Source organism: Apteryx mantelli, chromosome 12 (genome assembly GCF_036417845.1).
Source record: "Apteryx mantelli isolate bAptMan1 chromosome 12, bAptMan1.hap1, whole genome shotgun sequence".
Lineage (NCBI taxonomy): Eukaryota > Metazoa > Chordata > Aves > Apterygiformes > Apterygidae > Apteryx > Apteryx mantelli.
Genome location: NC_089989.1, coordinates 10,489,556 through 10,508,555, shown reverse-complemented (window position 1 = coordinate 10,508,555; position 19,000 = coordinate 10,489,556). Strand labels below are relative to the sequence as shown.

The 19,000-nt window shown below is 36.8% G+C and overlaps 1 protein-coding gene across 4 annotated transcripts in view; it reads left to right on the top strand.

Moving 5' to 3' along the window:
- IARS1 (isoleucyl-tRNA synthetase 1) overlaps positions 1-19,000 on the top strand; it is a 111,242-nt gene that overhangs the window by 75,639 nt on the left and 16,603 nt on the right. For all 4 annotated transcript variants that reach the window (XM_013945289.2, XM_067303173.1, XM_013945290.2 and 1 more), the window contains 9 exons: positions 2,724-2,815; positions 3,219-3,296; positions 3,718-3,839; positions 6,908-7,010; positions 7,228-7,311; positions 15,389-15,563; positions 16,299-16,411; positions 16,701-16,796; positions 18,807-18,983. In XM_013945289.2, coding sequence (XP_013800743.2) covers positions 2,724-2,815; positions 3,219-3,296; positions 3,718-3,839; positions 6,908-7,010; positions 7,228-7,311; positions 15,389-15,563; positions 16,299-16,411; positions 16,701-16,796; positions 18,807-18,983 — 1,040 coding nt within the window. The remainder of the gene's footprint in view (positions 1-2,723; positions 2,816-3,218; positions 3,297-3,717; positions 3,840-6,907; positions 7,011-7,227; positions 7,312-15,388; positions 15,564-16,298; positions 16,412-16,700; positions 16,797-18,806; positions 18,984-19,000) is intronic.

Here is a 19,000-nt window from a genome sequence, read left to right as displayed (position 1 = left end):
GCCTCATGATAGTCTGTTATACTAATTAAGAGGGGAAAAAAAGCTTAGTTTTGGATATATATGTATATATTTTAAACAGAATTCCTACTTCATATGACTTGAAGTAGGGGAAATGTCCTTTACAGAAAGAGACGAGGGAAGCTCATAATGGTGACTGACAACCTCAAGAGCTGGATAGAGGAGATAATTAAATACAATACACAAGCTTCATTTTGGAAGCTAAGATATTGCAAATGCTGAATAAATGAATGCAGAAGCTGTTGTGGATGTGGCGTGATGGAAGCAAAAGTAGATGATTGAGTTTGTCAGCTAATGCTGTACAACTCCATCACCTGCAGGATGCATAAAATAATTCGTTGCCTCTGCTATGTCTGGTAAGGCCTGAGCTGGAACATAGTGGAGGCAGCGCTGCTGAGGTGATATTTGGGCACTATCCTTCCAGGAAACAGCTCTGTTTGCATAATAACGTACTGTTTGCACGCCCGTGTGTATGATCACGTGTAAGAACGCACAAGCCTGAAACCCTGAGTGGCGAGGAGGCATCACAAACCAGAAGAAAGCTGCGATTCAGCTTGGCTTCTTCCTACTTACTGAAGTGTGTTTTATAGCGGAGCTCAATTTCACACCAATTGCCTGTCTCTAGAAAAACGTTCACAAGTCTGTTATTGCCAAATATGTTTGTTAAGTAAAATTTATGTTAAATCTGCCCAATTTGTACAAGTGGTTTGAATATCCAGCAATATTTCAGCCTAAATGGAGTCCCTGAAGATTCCTGTCAGTTTATTTTACTTCTCCCTTAAATAAGGTGAGGTTAGCGTGCTCCAGCTCCTGGACACTTTAGGGAGCCTAGCAAAACTTAAGAAAAGGCAGCTGTGTAACAAAACCTCTGTTACTGATGGCTTGGGGAAAACTTCAGACTTCCCCAAGCATATGCAATTAGAGAAAATGAGCCAACTGAAATGATGCTACTTTCTGATATGTGCTGTTCGTGGAAATTTGGCAAAACTTAAAACGTGTTTAAACCATACTCATTTGTGCTCATAAGAGAGGTTTTGCTCATTTTGCCATCATGTAGCCATCATCTCTGTTTTAATAGGTGCTCAAAACTGGAGCTGTAGAAATGGTCTCTTTAGAAGTGCTTGAGTTTAGGTAGGTGTGTGTGAATAAGTTTCTAAGCACCATCTGATGTAGCTGACTTAGCTTTAGTTTACGTTAACATCCTTGTCCAAATATAACATTAGCTATTGAACAGTAGTACTGTGTATTTTCTCCTCTAAACCTCAGCTTTCATGTTGGAAACATGATTTGGGGACTTTAATTAAATAGGGCAAGTGGTAAAATAATGGAAAGATATTATGGAAAATATGATAAGCAATTCTTTGTTTTAAGGGGGTGAAAATCTGTATTTAGAAACAGTAAGTCTTACTATGGATTTTTTCCTACCTAATAGTGCCTGCTATAACATACTGTTTTACAAAACAGCTTGTGCACATTTCCCTGTATGTGCATGCCTCTTTCTTGAGTCATAGGTAGGATTTTGCAATTTGGCTTATAAACTAGGGTTTTAGTTAGCCGTTGAGGGGAGAAAATCATGTTTACAGGCTAACCTGGTCTCCATATACTACTTTTACTTCTTGAGGTTTTTGGTTTTTTAGCCAGCCTTATAACTAGATGATTCAGTACTAGAACAGACCTGGGAATCTTGTAGGAATACAGATTTCCACATAAATAATGCCTTTACCCACCATGGCACAGATCTTCTGAGAGTTTCCTGTTTAGGTTTAAATACTAGTACTCTGCCTTTAAAGATATTTCTATTTTCTAAAATGCAGTGAAAAGTGTAATGAAACTTTTAAAGTAAAGATGTGCATCTCTCTCTTTTTTTTTTCTCTTCCCTTCAGTAGCTGCTTGATATATGAAACTAAGATTGAAAATCAAGCTCAGACTATTCAAAAGCTCCTCCCTTTTTTAAAAAAAAAAAAGTTATGTTCAGGCTTTTCCTTAGAAACCAAGTCCTACAAAATTGATTCTCTTGTATTGAAGTGATCAAGTGAAATTTGCTTTCACAGTTGCGCTGCAATGCTGCTGATGACGTTCCTTTTTGTGTTGGCAGCTCTCCATGCTTTTAAGTTACACTGAACTTGAAAATACATCTGTTTATCATCTTACCCCATCAGGCTTGCTGTTATTTTGCATTCTTTTAGTCTACTATGTTACTAAGAAAAATAATTAAAAATTGCAAGCAATTCAGGGAAAATTGATTGAAATAGGTGTTGTATTTTAAATATGGCAATGAAGAAAGAAAATGGTGGCAGTAACTGACAGTAAAATTTTGATGTATGTTTCTACAATGATTTCTGTTGACTTGTCTATTTACAGCATGTGCAAGTCTAGGATTTGCCAGATCCTGCATGATGAATAGCTTCTCATCCACTTTCCTCTTTATGATTCAAATAAAAGCATAAGGCTTCCATAATGCATGTTTGTGTAGGATTAGGGGAGTAATTTGGGAGATGTTTGTCTTGAAGCATGAGACTAGATGATGTGTATAACTTCATAATATGCTTTTAAGTGTGTTTAATCACTTTTTTTATTTTTACCTAGATATTTGCTTCTACTAAAGCTTTGCTTAACACCAAAGCTATAAATGATAATCCATTTCTTTAAGTGAGGAACTTGATGCAGAAGAAAATATTACCTACAGTAAACATTTTTCCTTCTAGCTTACAGGCTGTACACTGTAGTCCCTCGACTAGTGAAGTTTGTTGATATTTTGACCAACTGGTACATTAGAATGAATCGCAGAAGATTAAAGGTACGTATCTACTTCTATGATGTACTGTAAACAAAATCCAAATAGTCTATGTTAATTTAAACCATAGCAGCTTCATGGTGTTTTACAAAATCTTTATGCTGTGTTTTTCAAATGATCAGTTTGTAGCTGGTAGCAGAAATGAGAAATTAATTTGTGTATGTATAAAGTAATTTTTTTCCTCTTCTTTGTTTGGTTTTCTTCATAAAGCAAACAAAATGTAGAATAGCTCAGTTTCACTTGCTTGATGGGACTGAGCAATAATGGATACAGTTTGGAAAAACAGTTTATTACATTAAGATATGAAATCTTGAATGTTTGTGAGAGTGCACTTTGATTTTTAAAACTGTAGTTGATTTTCCCCCCCCCCCCCCATCTTCTCTAATCTGGTGAATGCTTTGAACAGGGTGAGAATGGGACTGAAGACTGCATTATGGCTTTGGAAACGCTGTTTAGTGTTTTGTACTCCATGTGCAGACTTATGGTAAGGGATTTACAGTAAACTATAATTATTTGACATTTTTAATGTGGTTAATCTAAAAGCCTGCGTCTCAAGTCTCCTACAGAATCTAGGAGCTGTTATTGCTTTGTGTAGCTTAATTCACTTTTCCACTCCCCCTTTATTTGCTTGTCTAGTCCATGGTACTATAAAGAATGCAGATAGTACCTGGCTTACAAAGAGACATTGTGATTTCTCACCGGATGCCCAAAAGTACAGGTGAATAAGTAGTACCAATTTCATCATTTATTACAGTCAACGTTTTGGATAACATCAGTTCTGTGTTGAAGACACTGTGTAAGCATTTTGTTTCCTGAACTGTCCTTATGCAATTCATAAGTATTGCTTATTCATAATGTACAAACAACAAAGAAACAATAGTGAATGAATGAATACAACATTGCAGGCACCATATACTCCATTTATCACTGAACTGATGTATCAGAATCTGAAGACACTTATTGATCCAGCCTCAGTTCAGGAAAAGAACACCGAAAGCATCCACTACCTCATGCTTCCCCAAGTGAGGTAAGAAACAACTGTTCTATGGCAAGAAGGTTTGGGCTTTGGTTGGTTGGTTTTTTGCTTTTCATAGTAAAGTACTCCTTTGCTTACTTGTCTGTAAAACTGTTTTGCCCAACAGGAAAACAGTCTACTTTCATAACCTATACTTTTATAAGGTGAATGCTTCCCTTGCCTCAAGATGAATCTTAAAATGATATTTTAACATTTTTTTTCTTTTCTATGAGCAAAGAATGTTAAATTTAAGTGTTGATTAAACTCTGGTTAATGTTGGTCTCTTTGCTGTTGCAGACCTTCCTTTTTGCTAGCAATATACTTCACCCCCCACTCCCAAAGTTAGCTGGGAATTTTTTTTTCCCTCCACATTTAGGCAGTAGACTTGTGCTGGGTTAAAGGATTGTAGAGGCAGGAGGAAAAACAATTGGAAGGAATACACATTCCCAGTTCATAATGTTTCCTGCTTATGGCGGGCATGGAGTATCCATTTTACTCTTTAAAATATGCACTTAACTGGAAGTATAAAGGATCTGAAAGGCTTAGGAAGCTTTGTTGCAGACCCTACTGCCGCAAGAACGTGGGAATCCCTGCACGTGTAAGCCTTTCTTCCTGGCTGCTGATGCCAAATCCCACGTGGGTAGGAACTCTTCTTTAGTACGGAGCATGTAAGGAGCCAGCAGAAGGAGTTCCTTTGGCTCCAGCTCAGGCGTTTAGACCACTACGTGAAGAGATTGCCGCTTCCTTGTAAAAGGATATGTAATAGGAAAGAGAACTTTCCAGGCTGGGATGATTCTTGGATGAGTTGTTTTGTAAGTGCTAATGTGTCTCAGAAGAGTTTAGATCCATGATGGTTGTATTGGACATGCACTGGATTATCCATAGTATCAACTCAGCAAGCTAGAACTCAGTTCGTGACGTGTTTTCTGTCCAGCCAAGGGAGACTTTAGTATTACAGTAATCACTTAATCCAAGCTAGTGTTTTGGTATGAAGTTAGTGTGTGCATTTAAGTCTGCTATTAGTCACTGAATACAAGAAAAGCACATTATTTGCTATTTCCTTTAGCGTCGCAGCTCAATCTGAAAACCCTCAAGGGCAAGGGAACTAACCTTGATATTTCAGATGTCAGTTTAAGAATTTAAACATTCTAGTAATGTTTCTTTTATGAATACTATATCCTTTGAGCATGGTGTATGTTCTTTCAGATAGCTTTAAATTGTAAGTTAGCAGTGAGGTTATTGTTACACGGAGTCTGAGACTGGTGTAATTTTAATGCTGATTTTCTGATCCCTAGGAACATGCTGTAAAGAATACGTAATCAAAGAATGCGGAACTCATCAGTTAGTTATCAGAAATGCTTTTGAGCTCCGTTAGCATGGACTAATGGAAGGATATTGAGCTATTTGTGGGAACTCAGCTCAGACAGGGAGTTAGCACAGGCCTTAAAGTGGCTTAGGCACTTGCTTGTTCCTGTTAGTGCTGACTGACTCGCTGCTGCATCATGCAAACGTAGGATGTGTTTGAGCGGCTGCACAGCTTTCTCCTCTTTCTTCTACTTAGATTGGCTTTTTGCCTGCTATTAGTTTGTGTAACTTACTGGATCCCCTATGTTTCTTTTTTTTTTTTCTCCATCCATCAGGTATAAAGGCATGTTTTCAAAATTAAATTATTGTTAAAGTTTTACAGTTTGACCTTTAGCTGCTAAGCACATAATTGCATTTTTCTTTGAATGTTTTTGATGACTGCATAAAGACAGTATTGTTGGTTAATAATAGAGACATGAAAAGCTTTCTTGATGCAGTTATAGAAAATAGTATTTTAACCTCTAACAGTACAGAGGAAGAGCTATATATTAACGGTCATAGTTATCAAGCTAACAAACTTTGCCACTTTTACAGCTGCACTCGATTCCATACCTATTTTACAAACCCCAGTGAGGTATTACGTGGCTGCCTGGTGTCTGAACAGATTGGTTGCATTAAATTCTGTGCATGTACATGAAATCCACAAAAACTGTTCTCATTTTATGGCTTCACAGTGATGCTGAGTAATGGCAAGTGATATTGAAATGATGCAACATTGTTACGTGAACTTTTGTGAGTGCAAGACACTATTGCACAATTTACACACTTCAGAGTTTTTTGAGAACCATCCTGGAGACTGGCTTTTGGAAGAACAGAAGCTTCAAAATAAGTAGTAACATTTTAATTGAAGCTGCAGTGCAGGAGATGGGGACATTCCAGGTGTTAGTTTTGCTTTACTGCTTTACTGGTTTTGTTTTGCCGGATGATCCTTGACAGCATTGTTTTCATCCCAATACTTTTTCCACTTATAAAACAGCTAGCAGCTTTATGTTCATTTTGTTCGCCACTGTCTTTTGAGCCAGTACTTCCTGTCTTGATACGGTGCTTGATATGTGCAGTTTTAAAGGAGCTGCCTGAATTATGCAGCTACTCAAGAAAGCAAGAAAACTGTATTCTCAGAACTGTTGGCTGCTAGTACATTTGAAGCAAGATGTGAATGTCAGCTTATTTAAAAAAAAAAAAATTAAGCAAGCTGCTTCAGAATGGAAGGGTGTTAAAATAATGAAGCCAGAAAAAATGATGAAGCCAGGAACGATGACAGGACTGTCTAAAACATCAAGCTAAAATATGTAGGATTCCTAGAAAAGATTATAAATTGAGATCCAGTGAGTTGGTTGCATATAGGTATTTTTTGTCATTGTAAGTATCCTATTTATATAATCTCTTTTGCATCTTCTTATGATATTATTAATGTAAATTTTATTTTTCATTAGATATTAAAGTAGGTAGTATGACTCAGTCCATCATTATCTTGTGAGTGGTGCTAATAAAAGATGATTTAAAAATAGCTCTCTTTTTTGTTTTGGAGCAAATTCATTCTCCACGCTCTTCTCCCACAGAGAAGAGAAAAACATGTTTGTTCATTTTTCACGTTACCCCAAACAGGGCATAATCCAGTTTCTTAGAAATTTCTGTGAAATGGAGCGAAATACTTTAAATGTGCTCAAACAGATGTAAAAAAGATGAACCTATGGGATGTTTCCTTTTTAATCTAGGGAGGATCTGATCGACAAAAAAATCGAAAGTGCCGTTTCTTGCTTGCAGTCTGTTATTGAGCTTGGACGAGTAATCCGAGATAGAAAAACCATTCCAGTAAAGGTTAGAACTCTTTAACGCCTCTTACCAATACCTTGTGAATGTGCGATAGCTGTGTAACTTTGGGATAAGTCTGGGAAAATGAAGTTTAACTAATTTTGGAATACCGAGCGTAATTCAACAGCGAAAACTTCCAATGATGATTAAATAATAATTTCTGAAGCTCTTATTTTCAGTTGCAAGGAGAAAACAGACTTTTTCCTCTCTTTCCCCTCCCCAGTATCCTCTGAAAGAAGTAGTTGTCATCCACCAGGATCCAGAGGCTCTGGAAAACATCAGGTCCTTGGAGAAATACATCCTCGAGGTAAGAACCTAGTGAAGATGACGCTTAACTGGAATTGTGTATGCAAGTCAGTTACCTTTAATACGCAAACAAACAAAAGTCCCTAACCTCCCCTATTGTCCCTAACCTCCCCTATTGTCGTCATTAATAACTTGCTAAGTAAAATTAATTTAAATAAGATTTATATTGGAAGGGATATGAATGAGAATTATGTGCAGAAATAATAGTAAATGGGTGATGATCCTAAAGTAGTCAGTTGTAGTACTAAGAAATAATTAATCTTTCAAACTGACCATGCAGCAGGACTTCATTAATAATCAAGAGGCCATCAGAAGTGTTCTTCTTCTTGATAAGCGAAGGACAAAAACATTTTCTGAATGAAAACAAGACAATATTCAACTATATGCTTGTCAAAGACAGATGAGTTGCCAAATATGTAATCTCAGTTAAAGGGCATTAAAAACGGTCGCTTGACTTTAAGTGGAAGGGTTGATTTTGAGAATTCCGCATAAGGCAGAGTAGGGGACCAACCAAGATTTTTGCAAGATGTTGTGTAGGAAATAAAATGTCAAATAGATAAGATCTTAGTCTATATAATTCTTTACAGTTATCCTCTTCTGTATACCACTGCAATACTCTCTTTAATGTGTATCCATTAGAGAAATGCAGCCTGCCCTGCTTCTAAATCTTTCTTAGGATAAAAGTCCTGCCATTCAAAAGAAAAGTAACCCTGCTGACTTTTTGAGCTGACTTTCTATAAGCTGGTTGGACATTCAGCTTTTAGTCAGTCTTTTAAAAATCAGTAGTATTTTAAGTGAGATGAAAAAGGAGTTTGTTTATAAATAAGTAAATTTCATTTATTTATACATTTATACTATAAATAATTCTTTTAAAACTGCAGTACCACATCTACAAAGCTGTAGTGAGAACACTAAGCCTATTATTTTGATTGCTTTATAATATTGTTTGTAGGGTAGTTTTTTCTTGGGCTTTATGTTCAATTAAATTTCATTATAAATATACTCTACATCCATTTTTCTTTCACATCTGTGATGTACAAGAGGACATCAAACAGTGGTGGGAAAAACAAGAGGGATTTTTTTTTTTTTTTTAACTACAGTAACAAATATAGATGAGCCAGGTGTAAATCTAAAATAAGGACGGGGGAAACTACTATGCTCGTATGCCTTTCAGTTCCTTGTAGCTTTTGGTGCCTTCAAAACATCTCGCAAACCAATGGCTGTTAATACTCAAATCTATCATTTGACTATTGCATTTGAAATCAAGACCTCTTCTGTGTTTAATTTTTCAGTTAGCAGCCCGAAGTCTAGGGGCTTGATAATTGCTTCACCGGACAGGGAGCTAAATAGGACATCTGTTCAGTGTAAGATTTGGTACTACTCTGGAAGGCAGTGACGGAAGAAGGAAGATTTTTTAAGCAATACTGTTATTTCTGCTCAGTCTTAACTTCCTCCTGCTAAAGTAGTCTTTCCTTGGGATAGATGATCGCTTGTCACCAAGGTGTTCCACTGTGTTGCTTGGGGAGATGCGCCAAGACTTCCATCATCGTAACTGTCTATGTTGTTGGGAGGAAGGAATTGCATTCCAATAGGAGCTTTTTACCTGCTAAGAGATGCAGACTTCTAAAGGAACTGAATTTATGTAGGATATTGGGCAAAATGCATATATTCTACTCAAGAGTATAAATTGGGGATGATTTCATGACAGTAATCTCTGTATTAATCCATTTGGATTTTTACTCAAGTCCTTCCCTTATGCAATCCTGTTGCATTTTTGTGCAGCTCTAATTCAACAAGGCTTAATATACGCACCACACTTCCATCACGTGAGACCTGAATGAGTGCTCTTGCAAAACAAGAATACCTAGCTAGCTGTTCAGACACTCTTCCCTATTTAACTCCTCCTGATTTAAAAGTTTTTTGATGTATTATTAGCCCCAATACAAAGTATGTGCTAGAGAAATTAAGTACGATGTAACATACAAACTAAAAAACTCCGCATATTGACTTACCTAACTATTATGATGGGTTTCATGTAGCAGTCTTAAAACCATCTCTAGAAGTCTGTGAACTGCAGGCTTAGCCTTCTCATGTCTTGCCCTCCCAGCTCTACTTGTATTTGGAAGATAATCGCTGTTTAAATGAGCAAAAGGCAGAAGAAAAATGTTTTGAGCAGCAATATAGTTGTACATCTGTGCAGTTTATAAAATAATTCCTTCTCTTCTCTCTCACAGTAGCTTCTGATCTGGAAGGGTGAGCCCTGGGATATGGTTTCCATCTCTGTTACCCTTCTAGGGCTGTCCTCCTCTTCTCCTCTTCCTATACTTTCAGTGCTCATAGCAGATACGCCAAAAATGGATTACCACTACGACTTAATTCCTCATCAAACTTTACATCCTGCATACTTCTTGGCCACTGTCATATTAGTGCATGGCTCGTATGTGTGAAAGCACAGTAATTGGAGGGGAAATGTAGGGATTCTCCTCAGTTTGGACTAGTTCCCTCCTTCAAGTAGCTCCACCCACAGGTCTGAAGCTTTGAATTTGGCTTCCTGCAGAGGAACTTATGGTCTCATTTCTATCTTCAGGATATTCGTTTCATGTTGTATCACCTAAGACCCTCTTCTTCAGAAGAGCTGTTATAGGACTGGTGGGTTCAGGAAACTCTGTTTTTAGTTTGTGTTTCTGTTTAATGGCCTCTGAGGTATTAAATAGGAAATATTTCTACTAATTGACCTTTGACCTTCCTGTCATCTTTGATTTGTCAGTCTTTCACTTTCCAGAGTGGCCTATATACTGACTTGGTGTCGTTTATAATAGCTGTCCTAATGCAAAGTAGTAGTACCTGGAGCATAAGATTATGATGCTTTACATTTAATGGATTTTTATTGTTCTTTCATAAATTTATGCAACATTTGACATTCTCTACAGCCAGTGAAACAGGTTTTCAAAGATATCAGTAAGATTAAAGTTCTTTTTTGATTATAATAACCACTGATGGTACAATATCGAAGTATTTTTCCTTCGTCCAGAAATGGTATGGCCCTTAACATAAACCTGTCCTTGGTAGGTTAAGGATTCTTTCTTCCTTTTAAGGAGATATCTTCAGAGTGCTCTGTAACAGAAGACCTAGCCACGTACTTGAAATTTGATGAGTCTTTTTTAGTTCAAGATGTCATTGTCGAAATAAGCTGCTTTGCCTTCACAAAGAGAATAAAAATCTTCATCTGCCTTATCAAGATAAACTCGTCGCATTTGTTATGGTGAGAGTGACCATGCCAGTCAGAGAGGGGAATTCAAGAGATGATTGGAAGCAGAGGAGCACTGTCTGGTGCCCTCTTATACTTAGATTTGGCATTTAGTTGTTTCCTAATTCTCTATCACCCCACTAATACCTTTTTTCCCCAAGTTTAAGTACACCTATAGAAGGCTTCTAAAAATTCTTATGGGGCAACTTAAAATCACTTGTTACGGGTGGCAGGGCCATGACTTGATGCATGAGGTTGTTTTGGATCAGTGTTGTATGCTTTTTGTTTTGATTTTAGTCACTATAGGACTTAAGAATTCACCCCCTAGTTACACAGCAGGACCCACTGTGTTGAAGCTGTATAAATATTGAAGAGTGCACAATTGTAGTGCAAGACAAAGTAGGGGAGCATCTCTTGAGTGTTATGGGCATATTAAGAGCAAAGTGGTAAGTTTGGAAATTTGTCAAATAGATCAGCAGTATGGGATTGGGATCATTTCTTTTGTGTCTGGATATTGATTGAGAAGATGCAAGGAATCTATCTTGAAAGGCCTTAAAAGTCAAGAAAAGTTGTTACACATGATCTGATAGCAGACAGGGAAAGATGCAAAGAGAAAACCTGTACAGGGAAAACATCCAGCCTCAAAAGAAAAGAAAGAAAGAAAGAAAGAAGAAAAAAAAGGCAAAAAAGCTCTCTACTCACAAATTGTGATGATCCTAGGCTACTCTGAAAGCCTATCTAGATAAAAATAATTAGTGTAATGGTTGAGTGAATTATGTGGTGCCTTGTGCACTGAAGGAATTTTGATGGAGGAAAAAAAGAAAAATCTTTATTTCCCGGTAGAATTGGTAAGGTTTTTCTGTGATGTTAGCTTATCGATTGTTCCTGTTAGACTTGACAACAACGATACATCCCTTCAGAACTGCTTTTGTTCTCAATCATTTCAATATCAGGATCTCTTCACTAGCAGAACTCTATGGCATTCAGGTTAGTGTCTGCCACAATTTTTTTTCAGCTCAAAACTGTGGTTGTGGATTGTACAGAATCTGCTTTTAAGAAAGCTGAGTTTTGCTCACTTAAATTACTTCCAAAAGGCTAATTGACAAAACTTGTATAAGTTGTGAACTTGTACAGTAAAGGTAAGTAAGGTAACATGGGAACACTGCGTAATTGGATAAATACACAAAGATATGTTTTAATTGATATTAGTTTGCTACCTTAAAAAAAAGGTAAGGAATATCTTTTTGGAAGCTGAGTTACAACAAGCTCAAGTATGTTTGTAGAAGCACAAATATAAAATAAGATACCTTTGTCTATTTTCCTGTGTTCATTATGTATCTTAAAATTCAACAGGCTGATAGTGAAGCGTAGTATGTGTTTTTGTGGTGTTGCATAGCAATCACTAAGTGTTACAATTAATTGTTTACAAGGATGGTGCAGAGTTAGACACCAGCATGTACAGGCAGACTGAGACTTTGTCTGTGTTTGCAGCTTTGTTCATTGTACTGGTGCATATTCAGTGCATAACCTTTAGTTATTGCCAGAAGTCTTTTTCTAGTAAATTTGCAGGTGCCAGAGGTAAGCTATCAGAAAAATTGCACCATTTGATTTTTATGCAGTTGCTGACAAAAGAACTTGAAAAATACAGGAATTGTCAATTCTTTGAAAATTTCATTCATCACTTTTTCAGAAATAGCTGTATTCTTTGACCAGCACTCTTCTTATCATCAAAACAAAAATCATTTAAATAAATGGAATTTAAAACTAATACTAGAGCTGTCCAGGCTATAGAATTGATCCACTGCTGAAAATGGTGCAGCTGTTATGGAAAAATGACCAAGCTCACAGAAGGAAATGAATCCAGAAGGCTTTTAGCAGCACTGTTGAAACTCTCTGTATACATTAGCAGTTGAAGCTTTTTCCAGCACTAGTTCATGGCTCCTCTTTCAAACTACTTTCTGTGGAAAGGTTGTTATCTGAGTAAGTTTTACTGTATGCACCATCCAAATCTTGTTGGCATTCCACTTTTGTATACCTTTAACCCCCTTGCTGTCTATGGCTATGGTAAAATAGAGATAATTGACTTCCTAGTCATCAGATTCAAGGTCTCCCAGTATTTCATAATGTTAGTGGTGTCACAGTAAACTAATGGATTGACTCCAAGAATGGAAGAATGGCTTGAATTAACTGACACATGAACTGTGGTAGTGTATGGTCAGTCTTTTTTAAAAGCCCTAGCATAGTGCTGTGAATATGAGCACCATCCTAGTGGGAGTAGGAAGGACCACTTGCCTCAGTCTCACTCTTTGTGTATCAGACTTGAAAGATGTGCCAAGTAATTGATTTTATTTGGCAAGTAAAACTAAGCAATATTTTAAATCTAAGCACTACACTGAGGTAGATAGAAACAAACCTAAGATACAGAGTTGCTTTTCTCAAAGAATCATTCTATTTTTGTAATTAATAATGTATATAGAAGAATGGTTTCCTTATCTAATCTGTATAGAAAATCTGTTCTGGATGAGTAGGCTTGTATATAATATATCTAGTCAGGTCTAAAGTAGAAGTTGTCTTCAAATTTTGTGCTTTTTTTTTGGATTATTCTTTCCCTCCCCCCAATCAAGTTTGTCATTTATCACTTTACTTATGGGCTTGTTTCCAAGAGCACCCCATTAAAACAGAATTTCTGAAGTACGTAGTTCTCATTAGATTTCCTAAAAGATTTATTAAATGAGATTAGATTCAGTTTATTCCTTGCTCCTCAGGTCAGTAGAGCTTCCTGGGGAAAAAGACTGAAAAAACAGAAGTTGTATTTAAGCATCACTTCAGTCTAAATGTTTGGCTACTTGCTAGTTCTTTCACACTGACACTTCCCTTTACTTCTGCCATCTACAAAGCTTGGATTAGCTTGCTTGTCAAACGCACCTGGTGGTTCTGTACCACGGTAATGTGAACTATTAACATCCTTCTAGTGGAGATTTAAACATAAAATGCCTCCAACATTGGGCAGTGTGGCAGACAAAACCTGCAGGATTGTAGTGAGAAGTGCTCCAAGCACGTGCCGAGTTTTGTGAGAGCAGGGGAGTTGTGTGCTGGTGGCAGGAATTCCTAAGGTCTGTCCCTGACACATTACACCAGGAAGAGGGAGATGGAGATGCTGTGCCAAGCTTTGAATTTTGTATTTTGAAGTCCTGCTTGTGTTTGTTTCTTACCTAGCTTTACAGAGCAGGGAAATGGGAAGACTCTTGAAGATGCTGAGCAACATTGCAGTACAGTGTTTTACTCTGTTTGCAGGAGATAAACCAAAACACTGTTTCTTGGTGTTATTAATAACGTGCAATGCATTTGTTTTTCAGACAGCATTAAGTGTAGAGCAGAGAGGTGTATTTTCAAGTTTGGCATTGTATCATAGTCGGGGTGTGCAATGAAGGTAACTTTATATATATGTGTATATATATATGTATTTTTAATGGTGATTTTTAATATTGTGATGTGATGAGGAAAATGAGGAAAATTTTGTAATTAAGAGCATCAGAAATGGCTTAGTGGTTTAGACTAATGGCTCATCTAGCACCATATGCTGTCTCCTGTAATGGCAGAGTCCATTTAGGGAGAGCACGAGGCTCTGGCCATTTCTTGCAGTGCATTTCTCTTGTAATTGGGCATCTGCAGCAACTGTACTTAAAGGTGTTCAAGGGCAAATCCTTGCCTGTTCCCTCTAATATCTTTTTGTGTGCCTGTTATCGTGAGTTTGATTAATTCCTTTTTGAACTTGCTAATATGCTCTCCCTACCTTCTCTTGTGGCAGCAAGTTCCAAGGATTAACTACTTGTGCATCTATTTTAAACCAGTCTCCTACTATTTTCATTGCATGCTCCCTAGTTTGGGGAGTATTTGGGAAATTTGGTGAGTAACAGTTGCATTCCTTACCCACTGCCTTCATAACTTTTCAAACCTCAATCATATCCCCCCTCAACCTTCTGCTCGCTAAAGAGCTCCAGCCTTTTTGGTCTCTTCTCAAATGGTAGCAACTCTGTCCTCTGAATCAGTTGTTCTTCCGTAAACCTTCTGTAGCACTGCTGTGTTCCCCTTCAAATATGGGGCAAAGCCAGCATGCATTATTTGAGATATGGGTACACCCAGGTTTTTTAAGTAGTGGCAAAATGATATCCTTGGTCTTAGGACCCTTGTGAAGATGGTGAAAGGTTTAGCTTTTTTTGGCTGCCACCGCAAGCTGAATTACCTTCAGGATTCTTGCACTGTGAAGTGTGGAATGAGACTTGTCTGAGCAAGGTATGTTTCTGTACAATAAGGACCTAGCATAAACACATAAGGAAGGAGAAGAAATGGGGGAATATGAGGAAATGTTATATATTATAACATTAAAATATAAAATTATAGACTATAGTTTTCTGGCTAAATGGATACCGAAAGAGTTTTTCTTTGTGAATATTGTCAGGCCATTTTCTGATGCTGTTGCACGCAAAGGTAACAGCTTTATCTCTTCAGGCAGTTGTAGCAGTAAAATAAAAAGGTTGTTGAATAGGGATCTGACTTGAGTTGGGAGCTGGCAAGTGTCTACTGATGAAAGAGAAATCTCTACCTAAAGACTGAAGATGAGCATGGGATGTTCTTTTAAAGAATAACTTGAGTATTGGTTTGGTCTGTGTTGACAAATTACTCTGCTCCTAAGGGCAGCCATATAGAAAATTGGCAGCTTGAGTGTTTTGACTACCCTAGTACTATCTTGCCTTTCTTGTACTCTTTCCAGCAGTCGTCACCGAGATGGCTGTTCTTTAGCTTTGTTTTTTCTCTTGGTGTGTTTATACAGGAGCTTAATGTACGTCAAGTGACATTGTCTACTGATAAAGATAAGTATGGAATCCGCCTGAGAGCAGAACCGGATCACATGGTGCTTGGGAAGCGTTTGAAAGGTGCCTTTAAGCTTGTCATGGCTGCAATCAAAGAGCTGAAGAGTGAGCAGCTAGAAAAATTCCAAGAAACCGGTAGGTAGTGGCACAAACCGCCAAATGGTGGCAATGTTGACCTAAAAAAGAGCCAAAGGATTTTGGATCTATAAGAAGAATTCAAGCAATTACCCTTTATTCGTGTATGTTAATCAAGCATTTATGGGAACAGATGCAAAAGTATCCTTCCATGGACTTCAGGAAATTTAAGGCCTATTTCCCACTTAGCATCCGAATTAAATTTCATGTTAATGAGAATAGAAGAAAAGGTTTTTTTTTCTTTATTTTTAAATTTTGTCAACAGTAGAACAGTGCTCTCATAAGTAGAAAATGGAATAAAGAATAAGTTGTTGCATAAGACTGAGTCAAATTTGAACTGAGTATCCTTGTGACAGTTTTTATTGTAAACGTGGTGTTTCAACGGCAGATTTGCAGGGGGTTGTGAATTTTCCAGGTGTATCTGCTTATATAGCTGCTAGAACATAAATTTTGAATTGAATTCAATATGCAGGTTATCTTTATATTTTACTCAGTTTCATTCAAATGTTATATAGTTGCTGAAGTGTATGTTTTAGCTGAGTTCTGTTGCCTGTGGGAAAATCTGAATTTGGGGTAGTTTGGTGTTTCTTACCGTGTTTAATTGCTGTTTAGCTGTACTGCAGATGTAGTGTGTTTCCTGTATTTGAAGTTTGATACTTGTTTTATGCTTTTTGAATTAAGGGAAAGTTTTTACCGTGGTTTTTAAGAGAAGTTCTTCATTTGCTATTAATACAGGCACTATTGTTGTAGAAGGGCATGAATTGCATGGGGAAGATCTTCGTCTCATGTATACTTTTGATCAGGTTGCTGGAGGATCTGCCCAGTTTGAGGCACATTCTGATGCTCAGGTATTTTATTGGTTGTTTCTTATTTTTTTTGGTTCAAGGGAAGTATTCTTCTAGAAGTAAAATGAAAATTGTGAGGTGAAGCTGGAGTGGTTTTCTTTGGTCCTTAAAGAACTGACAATACCTACTATGAGATAATCTTTTAGATTTTTGAGCTGTTAAAGCACTCTCTTACACTCTTCAACATGATGTAACTGAGAAGTTCTGTTAAACATAACTGTGAATCTGAGTGAATTAATATGGACTTATTTAAAAGTTTATCTGTTCAACTGTCTTCTGTGCCTTACTTCAGGTTTTAGTTCTGCTAGATGTTACCCCAGACCAGTCAATGGTGGATGAAGGAGTTGCCCGGGAAGTGATTAATCGCATTCAGAAGCTTCGCAAAAAGGTTAGGAAGCAGTGGAACAAGAAGTTTTATTTTTAAACAATTTTTTGTCAATATGTAGAGGGAACTGACCTTAATTGAAACATGCAGCCCTGTATCATTTATTCTCCTGTATAGCTCTCTGATCTGACATAAATGGCTAGAAACAATTATTTTCATTTTAAAACTTCTGTACTCTTAAGTAGCTAGAGTTGAACCATGAGTTTATATAGACATCATCCATAGTGAATGAACTTTTTTTTTTTTGTACCAAGAACCTCATATTTTCTCTTCTCAGCTATGTAACTCTCAGTTAACCAACTCTCATCCATGCCTTTCCTCTTGCCAAGTATTATGTTCTCCTCTGCCTCAGTTCCAATGTGTTACGTCAGCTGGGTTGGCGAGCGCCAAGACATCTGAGCTTATGACTGCTAAAAGCAGCAAACTTGTATGAGGCATTTCTGGCACCGATTTGTATATCAACATTAATGGCTCTAAATTCGGCTCTAAATTTCTCTAATCGTATATACAAGCGAAGCTATCTGATGTTTATGTTAAGGCACTTTGAACTGATGTAACTTCCTTCTCTCTACAATACTAAACCAGAAAGAGCTGCACTGAATATCGACACTTTGTGCCAATAAAGCAGGGAGGTGATGACAAGTCTAAAGAACTTTTAATATGGAGAGAACTTTAAGTAATATGTAATTCTGCATAAATAATTTTAAAAGCTTTAGAACTTGCAAGCTTAAAGCAAAAAAAATCCAACCAAACAAAAAAACCCTCTCATTGCCATACTGCAAAAATGGAACATGTTGTTTTATGATACACGTCGAATTTTTCTGCTTGGCTAACTTGTTGACCATGATAGGCCAGAACTTGCATCTTTCTCAGACTTGCACCTGAAGAAATCTTGCCAGAGCTCTAAGTAGTGTGTAGAGATAATTTCCATGGGACTTGATTTTGGGAAAAGATTTTTTTTTTTTTTTTTTTTAACAATAAAAACTGCATAAATCTTCAGTAAGAGCATGTATGAAAAATGACAAACTTATATCAATGCTTTATAGAATAAAAACAGGAAGGAAGGTCGTTAAGTTACATAAGTTACTGGATGAATTAAATTTACTTCTGTAGTGACAGAGTCATAATTTATTCTCTTTTAAAGGAATATTTAGAATACTAATTTTTTTTAGTCTTGGCTATTTATTAATAAACTTATAATGCTAAAATGCATTTATTCTGTCATTCTTTCTTTCCCATTCCTAATAGCAAAGTGTACAAGAGATTAAATATGCAGAGATTCTTGATCTGCAGTAATAATTGCTGAGATGGCATTCGTATAATCAGTATTTTTAGCAGATTTGGAAAATCAAGTTGTCTCTGAGCAGTTACTTTTTTCACGTTTTTTGCTTGTAGTCATTTTCTTACTAAAGCAGTGTATTCTAATATAATTCAGTACCAATAAGTGTACCTTTCAGATTAATTGTCATTTTTCTGAAATACTTGTCAGTATGTGAGATAAATAGTGTGAAAACATAAGTCTGGTGACCACCTTCAAAAACGGTATCAAAATATCTTGAAGACTGTTCTGTGTGAAGAAAATGTCACTGGTTGAGCAGTTGTTCAGTAATGACCAGAACTGGGGGTTTAATTTCAGGCTAACAGATCATGAAAATGCTGTAAAAAAAAATCTTGTGCGTCAAAAAAAACTTTTAAATAAAATTTGGTAGGCTTTCAGTACTTTAAGGGGGAGAGTTGGTAAATGAATTTGAAAATGAGACATTCTCAGTAAAGTCAGTTTTTCTGTCATCTCCTTTTTTTAAAAAAAAAATCGTAACGTTTCAAGCCTCTTTTGCTTGTCTGACAAAAGAATCATCTGTTCTAAAATTTGTGTGGAAGCTTTTAATGAATGTCTGGTTCATATCTTTATAAGATTTTTAAAAATATCTATATTTAGCAAGTATCCTTCTTTATAGTTTGTGTATGCAGAAGTCATCGTACTGTCATTACTAATACTTTTGGTCTATCCTTCAGCGAAATCTGGTTCCTACAGATGAGATTACAGTTTACTACAGATCAAATCCAGAAGGTGACTACCTGGATACTGTTATTAAGGAGCATACAGATTTCATTTTTGCAACAGTAAAGGCTGCCCTGAAGCCATACCCAGTGCCTACCTCAAAAGAAGTTCTCATCCAGGAGAAAACCCAGGTAAGAAAGAAAAAATG